Source organism: Sorex fumeus, unplaced genomic scaffold, assembly GCF_029834395.1.
Source record: "Sorex fumeus unplaced genomic scaffold, SorFum_2.1 ptg000063l, whole genome shotgun sequence".
NCBI lineage: Eukaryota > Metazoa > Chordata > Mammalia > Eulipotyphla > Soricidae > Sorex > Sorex fumeus.
This window is the reverse complement of record NW_026606120.1, coordinates 60,352,077-60,370,691: the sequence shown is the minus strand read 5'-3', so window position 1 is coordinate 60,370,691 and position 18,615 is coordinate 60,352,077. Positions and strand designations below refer to the sequence as shown.

Here is an 18,615-nt window from a genome sequence, read left to right as displayed (position 1 = left end):
ATGCAGAGATGGCACAATAAGCTTTTCAGACACTACAGGTATCAGCTCCTCCTATCTCACCCCCGCCCCTAGACACAGCAATTGCAAGGCTGTTGGAGCCTGGCTAATCATTGGGGAATACCGGTTCCCCAGGCAACAGCTCAACCCCATCAAGGCCAGTGCTTGGAGTCTGCCCACAAGAATGGCGGTACAGGTGGTCAGGGAGCTACGCCAGGAAAAACCCCAATGATATATATTACCTTTCATTCAAATAATATCACTAATGACTTGTTTAGAAACCACTTGGTGGATTTTGTTTTTTTGTGCAATGCAGCTAACACAGGCTGGGAACGGAACCGGAGACATTTGAATTACATGTAGCAGAAGAGAAATGGGGGAGTCATACAACACTAAGGATGAATTCAGTAAGACCTGAGACCATGGAAAAACTTGCCTGCTCTCTATCCTATTTTCTAAGGAGAGGTTGCTATGGTAACAGATCATGGCACCATTCTCAAAATCTTGTCGGAAACAAGGTCTGTTCCATTAAGCTCACATATCATCATGTCATGTGGATAAACCCTCTGAGATTGCAAACACTGGAGACAAAGCATGGACGAAGCTTATTGGCCAAGCTATGAAAATGATATGATAAGAGTATACCTCTCTGTGAAAGTTGTCAACCCAGGCCTAGAAAAGACCTTGACTTTAACAATATTATTATTGAGCAAGAAGAGAGGTGGAGGCAGTCCTTCCAGCAATATGTTGGACAGAAGATCACTCTCAAGTCTCTCTAGAACACTACCTACAAGAAGTATGGCTTGAAAGGCCTTTGCAAAGGATTGTTTCATGCAACCAGGGAGACCAACTACTCTGACATCTGATGAGGAAGAGCAGAGGGAAGAGGAAAAGTCAATAGAGTCTGAGAAGCCTGAGCTATGAGGAATTCTAGGAAAAGAAGAATGAAAAAAAAAAAAAGAAAGAAACAGCCAGAAAAAAAGGGCAGCCAGAGAGATAGTACAGTGGGTAAGGTGTTTGCCTTGCATGCAGATGACCTGACTCGATTCCCTAGAACCTCGTATGGTCCCCTGAACACCACCAGGAATAATCTCTGAGCTCAGAACCAGGTGTAAACCCTGAGCATTATTGGGTGTGGCTCCCAAACAAAACAAAACAAAACAAAACAAAAATTAAACATGGAATCAGAGAAATAATGTCATCAGACTTTAACAGTTGAGATTCTGAGAATGATATAGGCAAAAGGACAAGGCATGAATAAAAAGGCAGCCAGGCAACAAAGAAGAACAAAAAGCAACAGAAGGAGTAAGAGTAGAAAGGATGAAAGGGTGGCCAGTATGAAGAGCCTTGTGCCTTAAATCCATGATAATGAGCCTAAGGCCTCCCTCCTTATTGACTTATCTCTCCTAGGAGTGGTCTTACCCTCAAACAGCTGTCAGATTTGAGAATCTTTTGCCTCACTCACTCATTCATTCGTTCAACCTTCATTCAAAAGAAAGTCATGTTATGCTATACAGTTGCCATTACCATAGTCAGATTCATCCATTATAGAAGTCTGAGCTGGAGCCATAGGTACTATTGTGCTGAGTTTGTCTGTGGCAGGGGTACAGATTTACCTCTCCCTGTTGATTTTCCCTGCTGGGTTATAGATTTACCTTCCCTGTTGATCTTGCTCATTGGTGGGTAATCTCTGCTGCATCTAATAAGTGGCCAAAGTAGAGTGGCAGTATGAGGGAGAGCTTGGTGAGAAATGCTTACTTTTCTCACTCTTCTTAACATGATTTTATGCTAGAAATGAGATCCATGTTGCTAACTGTTGTTTGCAGTGACTGGACTTTCGTGACATTTCACCAGATAGTTCTAGCCAAAATCTTTGTTCTACTCTGGTCTTATTTTTTTTTTGTAGGAGTACTGCTATTCATCCAGCCACTGATTAGCTGATTGAATTGGACATAAACTCCACCTTAGTTTTTTTTTTCATTTTTTATAATTTTATTTATTGACTCACCGTGAAAGCAGTTACAAAGCTGTCGAGTCTAAGCTCGGTCATACAATGAAACACCCGTATCTTCACCAGTGCCCATTCTCCACCCCCAACAACCCCAGTATACCCCCATCCCACACCCTTCCCCTACCTGGGGCAGATGATTTCCACATTACTCTCTCTCTACTTTGATCACATTCAATATTTTGACACCCGACCCACCATTATTATATGAGATTTTACCTCAACACTCAGATCTGCTGAAAAGGCAACAGTAGACAATTTGTTTTCTATTGCTCGTTATGAATAACATATGATGTCGCGTGGCTGCAGTAGTGGCCGCACGATTTTGAAATTCCAAAATTTTAACAATTAAATCTGGAGGGATTTCTGCCCAAACCTGCTGGGTTCCGAGATTTGTTCCTGAGTCTCTTGGATCATGGCTGTTAAGCAGCTTGATCAGGAGCCAGAGAGGCCATTGGTGGGCGGTGACTCAGGGTCTTGTTGGGAGGGGGAAGAAAGGGCCAGCTCCACCCCCATCCTGTGAGGCCCCACGTGTCTCGTCACTGTGGTCCCAAACCTGACTGTCCAGTGGCCTCTGGAGGATGACAGCCACCAGGCCGCCAGGGGGAACAGGCCAAGGCACAAAACCTATTCCCAGCTGGGGTGGCCCGGTGCTGGTAACCTACTGCAGGGACCAGAAGGATTTCTGCCAGAAGCCATTGGGTTTCGAGATTTGTTTCTGAGTCTCTGGGATTATGGCCGTTAAGCAGATCGATCAGGAGCCAGAGAGGCCATGCCTCCAATTATATAGCTGAGCCGGAGTTGGTTTGTGGGTGTGTCTCCCACATACCTAACTTTTGGCCGTTTACTTTCTTGGTGGGCTGGAGCGATAGCACAGCGGGTAGGCCAACAAGTAGCCAACATGGCCGACCCGAGTTTGATTTCTCTCCCCCTCTCGGAGAGCCCAGCAAGCTACCAAGAGTACCTCACCTGCACAGCAAAGCAAACTCCCCGTGACGTATTTGATATGCCAAACACAGAAACAATTGTCACAATGGAGTCGTTACTGGGCCCACTCGAACAAATCAATGAACAACTGGAGGACAGTGGCAGTGTCAGTGACAGTGACTTTCTTGGTAAAATTTGTTCCAAGTTTTTCAAAGGCACAGCAGCAATTTTGGGGTATCTGGAAGTCTGAAGGCACCATCAGGCTGCTGATGCACTCGCCTCACAGGTACAGACTGACCTGTTGGCGGCACCATATCCCCGAACTCTGGTCTTATTTTTGTGGGTGACAATTGGTTCAGATTTTTGCCTAAATTCCTGGTAATAAATGGAAGTGTATTTGGTTTTAAAAGTAAATAAATAAACAAATACTGCTGTTTGACTGATTCTGTGATCACAATCATGATCACGATCATCCTGTTGTTCGTCCACTGCCTCGAGCAGGCACCATAACGTCTCCTTCGTCCTAGTCCTGAGATTTTAAAAAGTGCCAAATTAAAGGCTCTTTCAGGGTTAGGAGAATGAGACCCATCATTGTTACTGGTATTTGGCATATCGGGTACACCACGGGGAGTTTGCCAGACTCTGCCGTGTGGGCAGGTTACATTTGGTAGCCTGCCAGGTTGTCCAAAGTAAGAATAAGATACCGGGAGCTGGGTTTTATATTCTCTGGGTCTTGGCCATTGATGGGATTACACGGTGCCGGGATCATTTGGCGGGTGTGACCCCTGCATACTGGAAGATGGAAGATCTGGGTGGAGGATGCTGAAATTCTAATACACACCCAAAATATAAGATTAAAAAATAAATAAAATATTGATGCTGTCTTTTACTTTGGGACCCAAAAGTGATTCCTTCCATAAGTTCAAAAACACTACCATTCACTCCCTTTAAAAAACGTTGTGACCATACCCAAGGGTGCTCAGGGATTACTCCTGGCTCTGTGCTCAAGCATCATTCCTGGCAGGGCTCAGGAGACCATACTGGATGTTGGAGATTGAATGCAATTCAGCAGTGTGCAAGGCAAGCATCTTACCTGCTGTACTATCTCTCTGGCCCCACCACTTATTTTTCTCCAACTCTCCAAATTGTTAATATGGTATAGGCATGTTAATGGCATGGGCTGCACTATTACATTCATAAAATCAAATCCCAATTATTTCTATTTCTAACTGGCTTATCGGGTGAGATACTTCATGTTTCCATTATCTCCAGAAAGTACAAGCTGCTTTTGCTGTTTCCATGCCAACGTATATCTGAAACTGCTAACCAACAAACCTAGTCATAGGTTTTCCCCCCCATTTCTTATTTTTCTAATGAATTTTTTTTATGTGAACCATGCCAATAGTGTTCAGGGGCTATCAATGGCTCTATGTTCAGAGGTCACTCCTTGCAGTGTTCTAGGGGATCAATTAAGGATGGCCACATTCAAGACAAGTGCCTTAATCTCTGTACTATGTCCCTGGCCTTCTGAACTGATTTTTAAAAAACAATTGAAAATCACACTGAAAAATTAGAGCCACACCGGAGGATGCTCTGTTCACCCCTGGCAGTGTTTGGGGTCACTCTGCACAGTGCTGGTGGGGGGGTGGGGGGTGGTGTCGACCATGTTTTGCCATGGTTTATGGAGACCAGTCACATGCAAGTTACTTAATGGCTGTATGTCTTCAGTCCACCAGAAAATTTTTACATTCCCCATCTTTGTCTTCCACTGTCTCTTCCTTTCAGATAAATTTAGTTTTGTTGTCTGTGTTTACTGATTTAGATTGTTTTGTTTGGCCACACCCAGGGGTACTTAGGGCACACTCTCAGCCTGTACTTGGGCAGTTGCTCCTGCCATGTTCAGGGGACCATCTGGTGCTGGGGTTCATTAACCTGGGGCTTCCACACACAAAGAAACTATCCTTTGAGTCATCTTCAGGCCCTATTTTAGTCTTTTAGTTCTTTCGTCTGTTTATTTTATGTCCTTGTTGCACACTTGGGTGAAAACATATTTGTCTTTTTCCTTCTTATTTTGCTTTGTGTATTCCTTTCATTTTGTTGTGTATTGAAAACTTCCATTTTTTAATAGTTGAATTGCATACATGTACCACATTTTCTCTATTGTTGTACATATATATATATAGTTGGCCATATATAATTTTTTTCGTGAACTGCTGGGGATCAAATCCGCAGCTCAGATATACAAGGCCAAGTTCTACTGTGAAGCACCCTCTCTGGCCGTACCACATCTCTTTTTTGTTTGTGTTTGTTTGGGGGGCCACACCTACAGGTGCTCAGGGCTTACTCCTGGCTCAGTTCAGGTATCACTCCTGGTATGGTTCAGGGGACCAGATGGAGTGACGGGAATCAAACCTGGATCTAACGCATGCAAGGCAAGCTCCCTAACAACAGTACTATCTATCGCTCCAGTCCAGTACCTCATCATCTTTAGGTTTCCATTGACACCACCTGCCCCGCCAAGAACCTTTACTGGAAAAGTTATTCCGTTTTCCAACTTTTCAGCAATTGTGGTTTCCATGAAATTCACATCCGTTCATTCTGTTCTAGCAAAGTCAGCCAATATTGACAGCCCATTTTCATTTACTTTCATAGCTTCTGAATGAAGCGAAGGGGAACAAACACCAAAGTAAAATGCGTGGTCCTATGATAGAAACGAACCGTGTGGAGCAACGTAAAGTTTCGGACATGACAAAACTACACGTTGGGTTGCGCATTTCCATATAAGAGTGTCTTGAGCAGGTCGTTTAAGGATGAACTTCAGTGGGGCATCGCGTTTTCTGGACGGGCCCCGGCGCCTGGCCAAGAGTCGCACCACGCTGTGCGTGGAGGCTGAGAACCACGGGGTTGTCTCCTGGCTCTTCTGCAAGCACGAGGAAAACCGCAGAAAGCCCTTCCGCATCCCGGGCAGCCAGGGGAGCATCGGCCGCCGAGGCGCGTCGCACCTCCGCGACTCGTGGGAACCCGACGCCGGCGGCTCCACGTTCCCGCCGCCGCGCGCTACGTCACCGACCAGCTCCCCCTCCCCTCGCTCCGAGTCGCACGCGCGGAAGTAAACACTTCGACGTCATCAGGGCGCGTCCTCGCCTTTCCCCTCCCATCTCCCCGATCCGTGGACGTGCTCACCTCCGCTCCGGGCCAGGTCTATGTCCCGGTTTCCCGCCGTCGCGGGCAGGGCGCCAAGGCTGCAGGAGGAGGGGGAGCGGTCAAGAGACCTCCAGGAAGAGCGGCCCTCGGCTGTGTCCATCGCTGATAGAGGTGCGGTCCGCGGGACGCTACGGAGGCCAGCGGGAGGCGTGGGGGTCCCAAGGGGAGGGGGGGCTAAAGTCAGCCTTCGGCTGGCAGAGGAGAGTGGGGAAGGGGGTCGCGTCATTGTTCTTTTCCTCCCAGCCGGAGGCGAACTTTGCGTCCTGTGAGCACTTTGGTGTAGGGGGGCGGTCCCATACCCAAGTTGGGTGAAAACCCCGATGGGGGACAAAAAGTGAACCCCAAGGCCGAGACGCGTTGTGCACGTAAACTGGCTCCTTAAAGCCTTTGTTCTCTACCCAACCATTCTCCCCCCGCCCCCCTCGTCGGGCCGCCAGCCTGCCTTTGGGTATGGTATGAAGGGAGCCAGTTTCCAGGAGCTAGTTTCCATGGTTACCCACCACTTGGCCTTCTGGGATATCAGTCACTCTGAACAGGGACCTAACTTGAACCATGAATCAGAAGCAAACACAGGTGGCTATTAATACAGCCGAGAGTTTTCTGCTGTATTCCAGATTTCGGTCTGTTGTTTAATACATTTGAGTTTTGTGTTTCCGTGTAGGTCACGCCTGCATATACATTGCCTTTGTCAAGTACTTTTGAGTCATGCATTCATTAGCTATTGCAGGTGGTTTTAAGATTTTACCGAAAAGTTGTTCTGGACTAACGGACCCTATCTTATTGGATATAGGTGAGGTAACCGAGGAGATGGAGATTGGTCCCTTCCAGCCCCCAAATGCTATTGTTTTTCTCTTTTTAGTTCTGGAAAATTGACTATGTTATCTTTACAGGTCTTTTGCATAATTGTTTTTTTGTTATTACAGAAGAGAAAGGATGCACATCACAGGAGGGAGGAACTACTCCAACTTTTCCTATTCAAAAGCAAAGAAAAAAGCTTATTCAGGCTGTGAGGGATAATTCATTCCTTATTGTTACTGGAAATACAGGAAGTGGTAAAACAACTCAACTTCCAAAGTATCTATATGAAGCAGGTAATTTTATATGAGATAGTTTCTGAGCCTTAATAAAGTATTCTCTTTATTGCTCAATGGTAGCATGCATGTCTTGCCTGGAGTCAATGCCCTGAAACATTTTTAAAAAAAGTCTTCGAAAACAATGATAGGATATCTGCATTGCACAAATGACCCCATTGTTGCTTATGGTCATGATTCTTTCGGCAGAGCCTCCCTACATCTTTTTATTTATTTTATTTTATTTTTTGCCTTTTGGGTCACATCCAGCAATGCACAGTGGTTACTCCTGGCTCATGCACTCAGGAATTACTCCTTGCAGTGCTCGGGAAACCATATGGGATGCTGGGAATCGAACCTGGGCTGGCTGCGTGCAAAGCACCCTACCCACTGTGCTATCGCTGCAGCCCCTATAGCTTTTTATAAGTCTTTTGATTCAGGAATTAGTTGAGATGACAGTTTTTGTTTTTTAAAAAAATTAAACAAAATTTGGGGGGAGGTGCCTCACGCAGCAATGCTAGAGATTACTCCTAGCTTTGCACCCAGGAATTGCTCTGGTGATGCTGGAGGGACCATGTAGGATGTTTATGAACCCAGTCAAGGTGCAAGGAAAGTGCCCTACTTCAACTATTGTCCCAGAGTTTTTCTATTTATAGTTACTATGATAAGCCCAAATATAACAGTAGATCTGGATATTCTTGTTACAGATGAAGATAGTCTGGGGCCTCAGGAGATATTTCAAATGTATGTTTTACATTTGGGAACTCCTGAACAAGAATTTCTTTCTGTAGACTGTTGAGTATTGCAATAATTTTTAGGGTGAAGGGATATCAGTATATATCAACAGATACATTAATGTCTATTATTGATAAGAGTATTTCATGGATCTTTCTCCAGAACATTCTTAGGAAGATGTTCCCTGATTCTTCTAACTTCAAGCCACTTAAGGTGCCTTTCCCTTCAGGTGTCTAAGGAGATAGCTCAAAAAAAGGGCCAGAGTGCCTGCCTTTGCATGTAGGAGCTTTGGGTTAGATTGCTGGACCACATGATACTTTGAGCACTGTGGGGAGTAGCTGTCTAGCATGCCTGGGTATGGTCCAAATGGGGGAAAGTGTCTTTCATATTAGTACAAATTATTTTTTTCTGTGGTTTGTAGAGCAAAATTATATTAGGTATTATTCATACAAAACCAAAAATGTCGTGACTTTATATATTCTGGTTAATTTAATCTATTGTGTATTAGGACATACTATAGATTGTATAAACTATTAAGATCCATTGTAAGATACATCTTTCAGAGATACTAAAATTGTAATAAAATACAGATTTAATGAGTGGGATTTTTGGGGTTTTTTTTTTTTTTTTGCTTTTTGGGTCACACTGAAAAGTCAAAAGTGATGATGCTCAGGGGTTACTCCCAGTTCTATGCTCAGGAATTTCTCCTGGCAGTGCTAGGGGGACCATATCAAGTGATGGGAATCAAACCTGGGTCAGCCGCATGCAAGGCAAATACCTTACTTGATGTACTATTGCTCCAGCCCCTTAATGAGTGTTTAAATCTAGTGTTTTGTTTGCTTTGGTTTGGGGGCCACACCTGTTAGTGGTTAGGTGCTATTCTTAGTTCTTTGCTCAGGGGTCACTCTCCCTGTTGCCTGGGAGTCCATGCTGTTTTGAGGATCAAACCCATAACTCCAGCATGTAAAGTGTGCTCCAGCACTCTGAACTATTTCCTTGAACCTGCATACATTTTTATATCTAGTTAAAGGGAAACATCTTTTGAGAATTGTATAGTTTTCTAGGAATTTAACATTCTTATTGAAGTTGAGAAAGTCTTCTGATTGAAAAAAATCTAATTAAAATACATGCCATTGAGGGCACAGTGGGTAGCACATTTGCCTTGCATGCTGCCAACCTGGGTTGAATCCTTGGCATCTGTATGATCCCCTGACCACCACTGGGAGTGATTCCTGAGTGCAGATCTAGGAGAAAGTCCTGAATATCACTGGGTGTGGCCCCCAAACCAGAACCAAACTAAACCAAAGCAAAATTAAATAAAACATTTTTTAGTGACCAGGAAATAGAACAGTGATGATATATGATTAGGTGTGTTCCCTGGCACCACATGTTCTCCGGAGCATCATCATGGTCCCAAGCACTGCAGGGTAGTACCACGTCATGGGGCCCAACCATTGAACTTTGGCCCAGTTGGCAAAATGTCATCAGGAATGGCCTCTGGGTCCCGTGAGCACTGTTTGGGAGCCCCCCAACAATTTATATTTAAAAGGTTAATATGTATTATTTTAAATTAAATTCCCATGGTACAAAAGTCATACAGTATTATCATTTGTGGATTTTTTTTGAAAACCTTTGAACAGTTTGTACTGATTAATCAGAAACTATTTAGTCTTAATGGGAAATCATCAATATTTTTATATTTTTATTTCTGATTTCGATAGGGTTCTCACAACATGGTATGATTGGTGTGACTCAACCACGAAAAGTAGCTGCCATATCAGTTGCTCAGAGGGTGGCTGAAGAAATGAAATGTGCTTTGGGATCTAAAGTAGGATACCAAGTTCGTTTTGATGATTGCAGCTCTAAGGTACAGAAGTTTGTTGGCATTTTTAGAGAAAGAGGGAGGAAAGTTCTCAAAGACTTAAACTTCAGAATTGCATTTATGTATATTTTTGCACTTATATTTTAAAGATGCAAAGCTCAGATTAGAATTAATTTTTATAGCCTTTTGTCAATGCTTTAGTTTTGAAGAATCTAATGTTTATTCCATTTCCCCCCTCAGTTACTTTATACATGACAATTATGTTTAGTTTTTTAGGATTCTCCAATTTTATGATTTTACTTGTCAGAATTCTTGACATGGAACATACTGGCATTAGAAATTTTTAGTAAAATACATGTAACGTAAAGATAACATTTTAACTATATTTAGGTGTACAGTGGCATTAACTCTATCCACAATGTTTTGTAACTTTTGCTATTCTCTAAAAGCTTTTCATCATCCCCAACAAAGTATTAAACAGTAACTCCCCATCTCCATCTCTCTATAGTCCTATGTAACATTCTATTTCTATCTGTATTTGCGTATTCTAAATACCTCCTATATGTGGGTTCATGCAGTATTTTCTCTTTTGTGTTTATCTTATTTCACTGAACATAATATTTCTAAGCTTCATCCATGTGGTTTGTTTGAATTTTTGAGATCGGTAGAATAATTGATTTCTAGTAGTCAGTAAATAAGTGAATTTTTTTCTGTATTTGTGACACTAACATGTTAGTTTTTTTTTAAATAAATATAATTTGTATTCCCTCTGGATTTCTAGGCACTATCAAATTTACATATGTTTTCTAGTTGGGATGGCCATCAGTTATGGCACAAAATAATTCTCAAGATACTGTCTTTTTTTTTTTTTTTTTTGCTTTTTGGGTCACACCCAGTGATGCTCAGGGGTTACTCCTGGCTCTGCACTCAGCAATTACTCCTGGCAGTGCTCAGGGGACCAGATGGGATGCTGGGATTTGAACCCGTGTCAGCCGCATGCAAGGCAAACTCCCTACCCGCTGTGCTATTGTTCCAGCCCCACAAGATACTGTCTTTACCTTCTTAGTGGTCACTACTGTGTTTTACTATTTTTTCTTCCTTAGTTTTAAGATTATCAGTGCTGTTAACTGTTAGTCTTTGGACCTTATTTTCACCTTGTTTTATTTAGGGGGGGTGTGAGAGTGCATTCTTAGTAGTGCATGGACTTGGACCTGTCTTGGGGGCATCAGAGCTATACCCATGCAGTGCTAGGGATCAAACCCAGGTCCTTAAAAAAAAAACCAAAAAAAACCAAAAACCCCCAAAAAACCCAGGGCCTTGCACATATAAAGTATGTGCTCTACCATTTGAGCCACCTCTGGTGGTCCCATTCTCACATTGTTTTGAAGCTCATCTACTGATACCATTTTTCAGTAGAATGGGTAGGGATGAAAAGTGAGAGGAAATGATGTACTTAAATGGTTTCTTCTTTCTCTTGAGTCCTTTACCACCTGGCTTATTAAACTATGGGTGTCAACTGCATACAGGGTTTTGTAACTTAATGTGGGGGGGAGGATCATGAAAAATTTGCTTTAAAATAAATTTGTGGTCTGCTGTCCCTAGCGTTTGATTTGTATACCTATATTCCCTGTGTCTGGAGCGATAGCACAGTGGGTAGGGCGTTTTTCTTGCATGCAGCCAACATGGCTGACCCGAGTTTGATTCCTCCGCCCCTCTCGGAGCTACTGAGAGTATCTTGCTAAAATTCACACAAAATCTCGCTGGAGCAATAGCACAGCGGGTAGGGCGTTTGCCTTGCACGCAGCCAACATGGCCAACCTGAGTTCGATTCCTCCGCCCCTCTCGCAGAGCCTGGCAAGCTACTGAGAGTATCTCGCCCGCACGGCAGAGCCTGGCAAGGTCCCCGTGACATATTCGATATGCCAAATACAGTAACAACATGTCTCACGATGGAGACGTTACTGGGCCTGCTCGAGCAAATCGATGAACAATGGGAGGACCGTGACCGTGACCGTGATGATATTCCCTGAGTATTGTAAAAATTGTTCAAGCAAAGGGGATTGTGATTAGACATTAAAGAAGCCCTGCTATAAAATAGTAGCAGACAGAAGAATCCTATTGTCTTTTTTTTTTTTTTTTGAGTCACTGTGAGATACAGTTACAAAGCTTTCATGTTTGAGTTTCAGTCATACAATGATTGAACACCCACCCCTCCACCAGTGCACATCTTTCACCACATTACAATGTCCCCAGTATCCTCCCCTGCAACCCATGCCAACTCTCCCCCTGCCTCTGTGGCAGACAGTTTCCCCCATACTCTTCTTCTACTTTTGGGCATTATGGTTTGCAATACAGATCCTGAGAGGCTATCACGTTTGACCCTTTATCTACTTTCAGCACACATCTCCCATCCCGGAAGATCCCTCCAACCTTCATTGATTTAGTAATCCCTTCTTCATTCCAGCTGCCTTTTCCCCCAGCTCATGAATTAGGCTTCCAACTGTGGAGCAATATTCCTGGCCCTTGTCTCTACTTTCCTTGGAATCCCATTATCTTATCCCATAACAGAAACATTGTGTTTACTCTGTGCCACTGACTTGATTGGGTCTCCATGTTTTGTGACTTCTATTGCTTTATTTTAGAAACTAACATGAATGTATTAGTATCTTGCATGCTTCCCTCTTTCTGTCTTTTTTAATGTTTAAAGCATGTGTTTATTTAAGGAGGTAAAGGAAGCTTTGGAAGTGAAATGTTTAAAGAAAAGTAGCAAAGATTTCTTTAAGTGCAGAGTGAGATTCTAAGGAGGAATATTCTCTTGTCCTTCTATGCTTATAAATCACATGTTTATTAATCAAATGTTGATTAATCATTTGCCATCATATCAGGCTATTTTATGTACTCTTTCATTTGATCACTTAATCCTTTGTACACTTGGGAAGAAATAAAATTTGTAAAATAGAGACAAATTTTGTGATAAAGTGATAAGCTTTCTACTATAAGTTGCTACTTTGTACTGTCTGAACATTAGGAAACAGCAATCAAGTACATGACTGATGGATGTTTATTGAAGCATATTCTGGGAGATCCAAATCTTACCAAGTTTAGTGTCATAATTTTGGATGAAGCGCATGAGAGAACTCTGACAACAGTGAGTATTTTAAGATATTGGGTTTTTTTTTATTAGTTTTCTTTGTGATAGCTTTTTTTTTTTACTATATAGAGAATTGGCTTCTTTTATTAACATATTACTCTTTTGAAGTAGGAATTCTTGGGCAAAATATTTAATGTAATTGTTATATACATTTGTGACTTATTAAAAATGTACTTTTATTTTAGGATATCTTATTTGGTTTATTGAAGAAACTATTTCAAGAGAAATCTCCTAATAGGAAGGAGCACTTAAAGGTTGTGGTGATGTCAGCGACTATGGAATTAGCCAAGCTTTCTGCATTCTTTGGAAATTGCCCAATATTTGATATACCTGGAAGGCTTTATCCAGTCAGAGAAAAATTCTGCAATTTGATTGGTCCACGAGACAGAGAAAACACTGCATATATTCAAGCGGTATTAACTTCACATCCTTTTATGTCTTTTAAAAAAAATTTTGTGATTCATATTGGTTTTGTAGTTTGATAACTGTTCCATTATTTAAAAGCAGCCCTCTTATGTCCTAACATTTTTAAGGATAAAGTTAAATTTTCTGGGGAACAAGGTTAATTGTGGTGGTGGGGAGATTGTATTTCCTCTTAGCTCTATTGTGCTTGTGTTTCTTCCTATAGATTGTGAAAGTGACCATGGATATCCATTTGAATGAAATGGCTGGAGATATTTTGGTTTTTCTGACTGGTGAGCATTCAGTATCAGGTTTAAAAATATTTACTGTTGGGGCTGGAGAGATTAGCACAGCGGGTAGGGCGCTTGCCTTGCACGCGGCCGACCAGGGTTCAATTCCCAGCATCCCATATGGTCCCCTGAGCACCGCCAGGAGTAACTCCTGAGTGCAGAGCCAGGAGTAACCCCTGTGCATCGCGGGGTATGACCCAAAAAGAAAAAAAATATTTACTATTGATAAGAGGGGTGTGTTGCAATTAGGATAGAGAGCTACTTCTCTTGGGAAATCTGGGCTTTATGTGTCCCTTTCCTCATTCATTTTTATTTTGGTATGGTCCCAGGGATTGCACCCAGAGTTTCAGATATCTGAAACAGTGCAGTTGAGGCATATGTTCTACTGCTCAACCACAACCTTGGGCTCCCCTAGTTTTGTTTTGTTTGATTTTTGGGGGGCCACAATTGGCAGTGTTTAGGGGCTATTTCTGGCTTAGTGCTCAGGGGGTCATATGGTAGGGATCAAACTCAGGGCCCCTACTTGCAGAGCATGCACTCTAGCCCTTTAAACTCTCTCCCTGGCCCTCCCTACTTCCCTATGATTGTATAGTTTTGATATTGTGTCATGTAAGATAATTCTACATTGTCATGAAAACAAGTCACATTAATAAATACATGTAAGGCATCCTGACCTTTTAGTGGAAAATTATTAGTAAAGTTATGTTAATAATTAATAAATACATGGAAAATATACTGACCTTTTAATGGGAAGATATTATATAGTAAAGTTAAAGATTTATGTTATTGTCTTTATGTAGAGTTCTGAGGATTAACAATCCTGCATCAGAATGATTAATTCTATTATTTTGAAAGATATCCTGTCATCTCCATTCTTTCTTAAGTGGTGGGATGGTACTATGTAATAGCAGTTCATAATGTATGAATCTGGCTCTTAGATGAGCATTTTTTGAATTCATACAATCGTTAAATCCCAGAATGGTACGAAATTTTAAGAAGTGTCCTGGGCCAAGGAGATAATGTAATAGATAAGGTGCAACCTTGCATGTGGCTCTCCTGGATTTGATCTCCAGTATTTCATAAGGTGTCCTGAGCCTACCAACAGTGTTCCCTGAGCACAGAGCCAGGAAGAAACCTTGAACACAGCTGGCTGTGCGCATCTGTGTCATGCCCATGTACCACCCCCCCACCCACCCCCAGAGAATCGGCTTTTTACTGAAGCGACTGCTTTGTGCTGTTGTCAGAAGTAAGATATAACAGCTTCTGATTTTTTGAATACTTAAATATTTTGGAACATACCTAATTGGAGTATCTCCCCCTATGTTTAATGACGAACATTATTGAGTTTTCATATGATGAACAACGTGGAGATTGTGCATGTTTAATTTTCTTTAGAGATTTAAATCCTGTGGAAGCTAGTGTTTGTTCTACTTAGAGCTTTTGTTTTGTGGCCATACCTAGTGCTGCTCAGGGGTTGCTTCTAGCTTTGTGCTTAGGTGTGACCTCTCTCGGTGTTCAGGGGAATATACGTTGCTGTGGATTGAACAGGGTTAACTGCATGCAAAGCAGGTGCCTTAACTAGCTCTTCAGCCCTGGAAGTTTTTCTTGAGATTTCATGCAACTTAAGTATTTAAGTCTTTTAGATTGAACATTTGAAATAACATTAATGAAAAAAATCTTAAAATGGAAGGCTTTTTTTTCTTAATTCTTTAATTTTGCTATTCACTTTCTGACTTCTTTCTCATTTCAGGTCAGTTTGAAATAGAAAAAAGTTGTGAGTTACTTTTTCAGATGGCAGAATCTGTTGATTACGATTATGATGTTCAAGATACCACCCTCGATGGCTTATTAATATTACCGTGCTATGGGTCGATGACAACAGGTAATTCTTCACTAGAATAGAATATTGGACTGACTTTTAAAAAACTTTTTACTATTTAATGTACAGAAAAATGCATAGGTCCTATGTTTTAGGCCAGCAAATTTCACAAGTGAACTCATCTTTGTAAGTAACACCGAGATCATGAAACATGAAGATTACCAGCATTGAAAGAAGTGATTTGAAAGAAGTGATTTTTTTCTTGACATCTTTGATATTCACTTTGCGGGGAGTGGGGTATTGGTGACTAGGCTTCATCCTGTAGTGCTCAAGGCTTACTTCTGGATTTGAACAGGGATCACTCCTGGTGGTGATTAGGGACCACATGTGGTGCCAGGAATCAGACTAGAGTCAGCCACATGAAAGCAGCACCCTTCCGACTCCTGCCACCACATTAATTTTTTTAAGAGCTTGCTTTTGTACTGGTAAGAGTGGGCTATGTCCTTTCTCATTTGAGCAAAAATATTGTTCAAAATTTTTGGAAATGACAGATTTCTTTTTTCCTTTTATTCTCTTTTTTCTACATATATATATACATACATGTATATATACACACACATATATATTGAATCACTATGAGATACAGTTACAAAGTTTTCATGTTTGAGTTTCAGTCATAAACTGATCAAACACCCACCCTTCCACCAGTGTACATTTTCCACCGCCAGTGTCCCCAGTATCCCTCCCGCCATCCCCACCCTACCCACCCTCTGCCTTTATGACAGGGACTTTCCTTTTCACTATTTTTTTGGGCATTATGATTTATAATTCAGATGCTGAGAGGCCATCATGTTTGGTCCTTTGTCTATTTTTAGCACAAATCTCCTTCCTGAGTGATCCCTCCAACAATTATTGACTGAGTGGTCCCTTCTCTTTCCCGACTGCCTTCTACCCCAGCACATGAGGCACACAGGGTTGGTAAACCCTGGTACCATCCTACTAGTCCTAGTCTCTACGGTCCTTGGGTGTTAGTCTCATACTGTGTTATTTTATATTCCACAGATGATTGCAGTCATTTTATGTTGAAATGACAGATTTCTTGATAGTAATATCATAAATCTATCCTAATATACTATTGCCACAGAACTTCTAGAAATTATAAGTAGCCAAACACTGGTCTTCTTTTCCTGAAGCTTTTATTTGGTAAATCCCAAAATAAGTACAGACTGTTACCATTTTGCTATTCAGAAATACTGTTGAAAGAAGTTTAGTATTTTTTGGTTTTGTGGGGTTTTTTGTTTTGTTTTATTTTTGTTTGTTTGTTTTGGTACCTTCGTTGTGCTCAGGGTCTACTTCTGGCTCTCTGCTTGGGGTTTGCTCCTTGTGATACTCAAGGGTGATGCCATACCAGCCTCCTAGCATACTAGCATATTAGCCTCCTACATGCTAAGGATGTGCTTATCCTGGTGAACTGTCTCTTCAGCCCCTAGAGTTTCTTTTGGTTTTGATTTTTAGGCCACACTGGACAGTGCTCTGGGTTTTCTTCCAATTTTGTGCAGGGAACATTCCCGGCAGGTTGCTGGTGGGGCTTTGCAAATTATATGTGATGTGATTTCAAATTATTTGGAGAATCAGATTACCTAGTTTGGGTGAGATGTTTATCCTTGGAACCATAAAGTATGATAGGAGGAACAAGATGTCTTACTACTACAGCATTACTTCTGTGGTCCCTTCATAATGTGGGGGTAGTGGGAATAAATGTGTTACTTATTTAGAGAGGTAGTCATGAGTTGGGCAGATGTTCTGAAAAGTAAACACCACTTAGCTGATCAGTCCTTAATGCAGAAAGAAGTCTTTAATCTGGAACCCTTCAGTGGGTTTCAGAGTTTCTGAATACCCTGAAATTATTTGGAAGTGTATGTGTGCACACATAGGTTCTTTGGGGTGTGAAATAGGTCAGTAGCTCTTTAGCATCCTTAAAAGAAACTCTGACTTAGGTTTTTGTTGTTGTTTTGTGGAGGATGGGGGTAGAGTGCCCAGTGGGCCATATCCCAGGTGATATTCTGGCTCTGTGCTCAGCGATCACTCCTGGCAGTACTTTGCAGATCATAAGCGGCACCAGGGCTTGAACCTCATACAAGACAAGTACCTTAACCCCTGTACTATCTCTTTGATCTTTAATAGAGTTTATTATAGCAGAAATATTGCTAATATTATAGCAGTAATAACTGGTGATTCCATAGATCTTGTGATTATGTTTTGAATTTTTAAGATTTTTAAGTGGTGAATAAACCATTACTTTTATATTTAACATTTTAATGTTAATTTTTAATTAAAAATTTAAATTATATTAAAATGAATTACATTCAAATGTAAATTAAAGTGCAATGTTCAATTATAGTACAAATTTTGAATACCTTAAAATTGCAGCTTTAAGTTTAGATTGCATTTTAATGGGTTAATGTTTACTGCTTAATAAGAAAAACATAATTTATAACAAAAAATTAGTTTTTTAAAACTTGAGTTTGACAACTGTATTTGTAAATGATCATTTTTCTTTCACCTATAATTTTAGATCAACAGAGGCGAATATTTTTGCCACCTCCACCTGGAATTCGGAAATGTGTTATATCCACCAATATTTCTGCAACATCTCTGACTATAGATGGAATCAGGTACAGCTTTAAAATTTTTTCATAAAGCCAAGGAAGTTACTTGGCTAATTAAGAAAGGCTGGGGTTATAACTCATTGGAAGAGCACTTGCCTTGCATTTGTAAAACCCTAGGTTCGATCCCTACTATTGCAAAATAAAATGAAATGAATCTAATTTAATAGAACATTACTGAGTTTGTTTTTCTGTGTTCTCCAGTAATTTTATTCTTATAAGCACCTTTTTTTTCTTTTCTTTTTTTTGTAATTAACAATTGCTGTAAATCACAAATGGATTAGGGTACATAGTATTCCTCTTGTTTCCAGTTCTTAACTCTTTACTTCGCGGCGTATAACTTCTATTTCCATATTTAATAGTATGTAAACTGCTTCTGGCTTTCATTAAATAGGAAGCCAATTCTGTTTTTCTGTATTCCTGTTACCAGACTAACCCTAAGGTGATCAGATGCACCCTTTTTTGATTTCTTGGTTTTGTTTTTGGGCCACACCAGGTGGTGGTCAGGGCTTATTCCAGGTAAT

The 18,615-nt window shown here is 41.2% G+C and overlaps 1 protein-coding gene and 1 pseudogene across 1 annotated transcript in view; both read left to right on the top strand.

Moving 5' to 3' along the window:
- The first annotated feature begins 395 nt into the window (after nucleotides 1–395).
- On the top strand, nucleotides 396–1,306 carry LOC130035048 (zinc finger CCHC domain-containing protein 17-like; annotated as a pseudogene).
- Nucleotides 1,307–6,071: 4,765 nt separating this feature from the next.
- The window catches only part of DHX40 (DEAH-box helicase 40), a 42,855-nt gene continuing 30,311 nt past the window's right edge, over nucleotides 6,072–18,615 (top strand). Inside the window, exons 1-8 of the mRNA XM_056126594.1 lie at nucleotides 6,072–6,247; nucleotides 7,060–7,227; nucleotides 9,663–9,808; nucleotides 12,792–12,911; nucleotides 13,100–13,327; nucleotides 13,543–13,609; nucleotides 15,357–15,488; nucleotides 18,001–18,100. Coding sequence (XP_055982569.1) covers nucleotides 6,136–6,247; nucleotides 7,060–7,227; nucleotides 9,663–9,808; nucleotides 12,792–12,911; nucleotides 13,100–13,327; nucleotides 13,543–13,609; nucleotides 15,357–15,488; nucleotides 18,001–18,100 — 1,073 coding nt within the window. The 5' untranslated portion in view covers nucleotides 6,072–6,135. The remainder of the gene's footprint in view (nucleotides 6,248–7,059; nucleotides 7,228–9,662; nucleotides 9,809–12,791; nucleotides 12,912–13,099; nucleotides 13,328–13,542; nucleotides 13,610–15,356; nucleotides 15,489–18,000; nucleotides 18,101–18,615) is intronic.